Genomic DNA, 2,002 nt, shown 5'->3' on the forward strand with positions numbered 1-2,002 from the left:
TCTCCCATTTAGAATCGATATTGCCATGGCCCTAAGAGTCTTGTAGACCAGCATTGCTTTCTTATTAGAATAAAAGTATTATATAAATTGAAAAAGAAAAGAATGCTCAATCTTTGTAACACCTAAGTTGTTCAATAGGGTTTTTTACCCTGTGGTTGTATATCAGGTCTATTAATAAATTCGTGGAGGAAATCTACTTTCCCGGTTCACGATAGATAATTATGTGATGGTTGACATTTTTAAACCAGATGAATTACATATCATCCATATTCTCAAAACTTTTCGCTAAGTCAACAAATTTTGATTGAAATGCTTACTCAGCCTCTAAGCATTGAGAAATATTAGTAAATAACACCAAACCTCTGCCTCTGAGGATTTTTCAATTCGGAAAATAAAGGCGGAGATCTTTTTCCAGTTATGTTCTTTAGTAGTTTATTTGCATTTATTCAAAAGTATTAATACTTTTTGAAAGATAGAGCCTTTTGTTAGTTATGCAGACTAATACACTAGTGCTCGAGTTTTGGCTTGTAAACCTCACATCCAGCCACTTCTGAAGCTGAGTCTACAGCTATCTCCCCGCTCATGTGAATGTTACAATTAGTGTATAAAAGCGAAATATTATTTATGGGCAAAGATTCCAGAACAATATCAATATCACGAAATCCTAGCGAACAACGACTTCTTTGCATAAGGGTTTTCGTCTTTTCTTTAATAGGAATACGTTTAGTGGCTCACTATTTACATATTATTTGCTAAGGTTTTATGTACACATCATTTGTCGTGTAAGAAGATTCGTTTTATTTGTAGCTCATGTTTAAAATTCAAGAATTATGCCAAGCCTCACTGACCCTTTTAAGTGAATACGAAGTGGAATCTGAAATGTTATTAAAATTGGGTGCTACGAAGTACGCGATAAAAATTAAATAAAAGGGGTCTAAACTCTTTGCTTATGTAGCCAATTCCAGGGGGACTCATGTCACTTGGGTTTTCTATGTGATATTAGTTTCTGCTGGTGGATTGAGCACTATACATATTATAGTGAGAATGGCTCTGCAGTCTGCCTGCTTCCTGACAGGTAAAGTACAACTTTAATTTCTAAAGCAGCTCTTAGGTTTTCACAAATGCACACATAATGAATCCACAAGCTAGTAGAGGAAAAGTCACATGCATTTTCAGTGGATGTTTTATTCCTCATTTGCAAAATAGTCCCGAAACGAAATTCGTTTACTGCGAATTATTATGCCTTGATCGCTTTCCTGCAATAGTTTTAGTGGGGGGAAAGGTCGGAGTGGATGACGAGGAGGGTTGGAACCAGTCTCAGCCATGCTGGAAGCTGAGGAATTTCCAGGTGGGACTGAGCGACGGACGGAGGAAGCGTCACAGGGAGTGCTGTGGGGAGGGGTGGAGACGGCGACAAAGCCAGCCTCGGTATTTTAAGTTTAGGCATTTCCTGGAGATGCATATGGTACTCTGTCGCCTGCATAAGATGCTAACTCTAGAACTGAACTGAATCGTTCAAGTATTGCCAAAAATTATTCTTAGCTAGAAGTAAGTTCCCAATCGGAAGTGGAAGCCCCGGTTAGCGAAGATGCTTCGCTCTGGCCTTTGGTTGCGGTGGCTGGAGCCGAAGTCTCAATCGATCCATTTTTATTTGCTCGAGCCCTGATTGTTCCACACCTTTGCCACCTTCCCTCTCCCCAGCGGCGCCTCCTCCCCGTCACCCCACATCTGCCTGGCCTGTGACGGTCGCCTGCCGGACTCTCCTGCGCTCACTTAACTAAAGTGCACTACAGTCTAAGGCCCACGCCACCCCGAACGAGCCGGATCCCGTCCGGTCTCGGAAGCTAAGCAGGGTCGGGCCTGGTTAGTACTTGGATGGGAGACCACCTAGGAAGACCAGGTGCCGTAGGCGTAAAAAAATTAAAAATAAGGGATTGCGAGCTGACAAGGTCCTTGCAATCTGTGAGGTCAACCAAGGGTTGCCTCACCTAAAATAAAATAA

The 2,002-nt window shown here is 41.8% G+C and overlaps 1 protein-coding gene and 1 pseudogene across 1 annotated transcript in view; both read left to right on the forward strand.

Moving 5' to 3' along the window:
• Positions 1-1,044: 1,044 nt before the first annotated feature.
• The window catches only part of LOC105301699 (complement factor H), a 16,395-nt gene continuing 15,437 nt past the window's right edge, over positions 1,045-2,002 (forward strand). The window contains exon 1 of the mRNA XM_023520108.1: positions 1,045-1,075. Coding sequence (XP_023375876.1) covers positions 1,045-1,075 — 31 coding nt within the window. The remainder of the gene's footprint in view (positions 1,076-2,002) is intronic.
• LOC111729131 lies at positions 1,793-1,912 on the forward strand (annotated as a pseudogene).

This window comes from Pteropus vampyrus, unplaced genomic scaffold (assembly GCF_000151845.1).
Source record: "Pteropus vampyrus isolate Shadow unplaced genomic scaffold, Pvam_2.0 Scaffold248, whole genome shotgun sequence".
Taxonomy (NCBI): domain Eukaryota; kingdom Metazoa; phylum Chordata; class Mammalia; order Chiroptera; family Pteropodidae; genus Pteropus; species Pteropus vampyrus.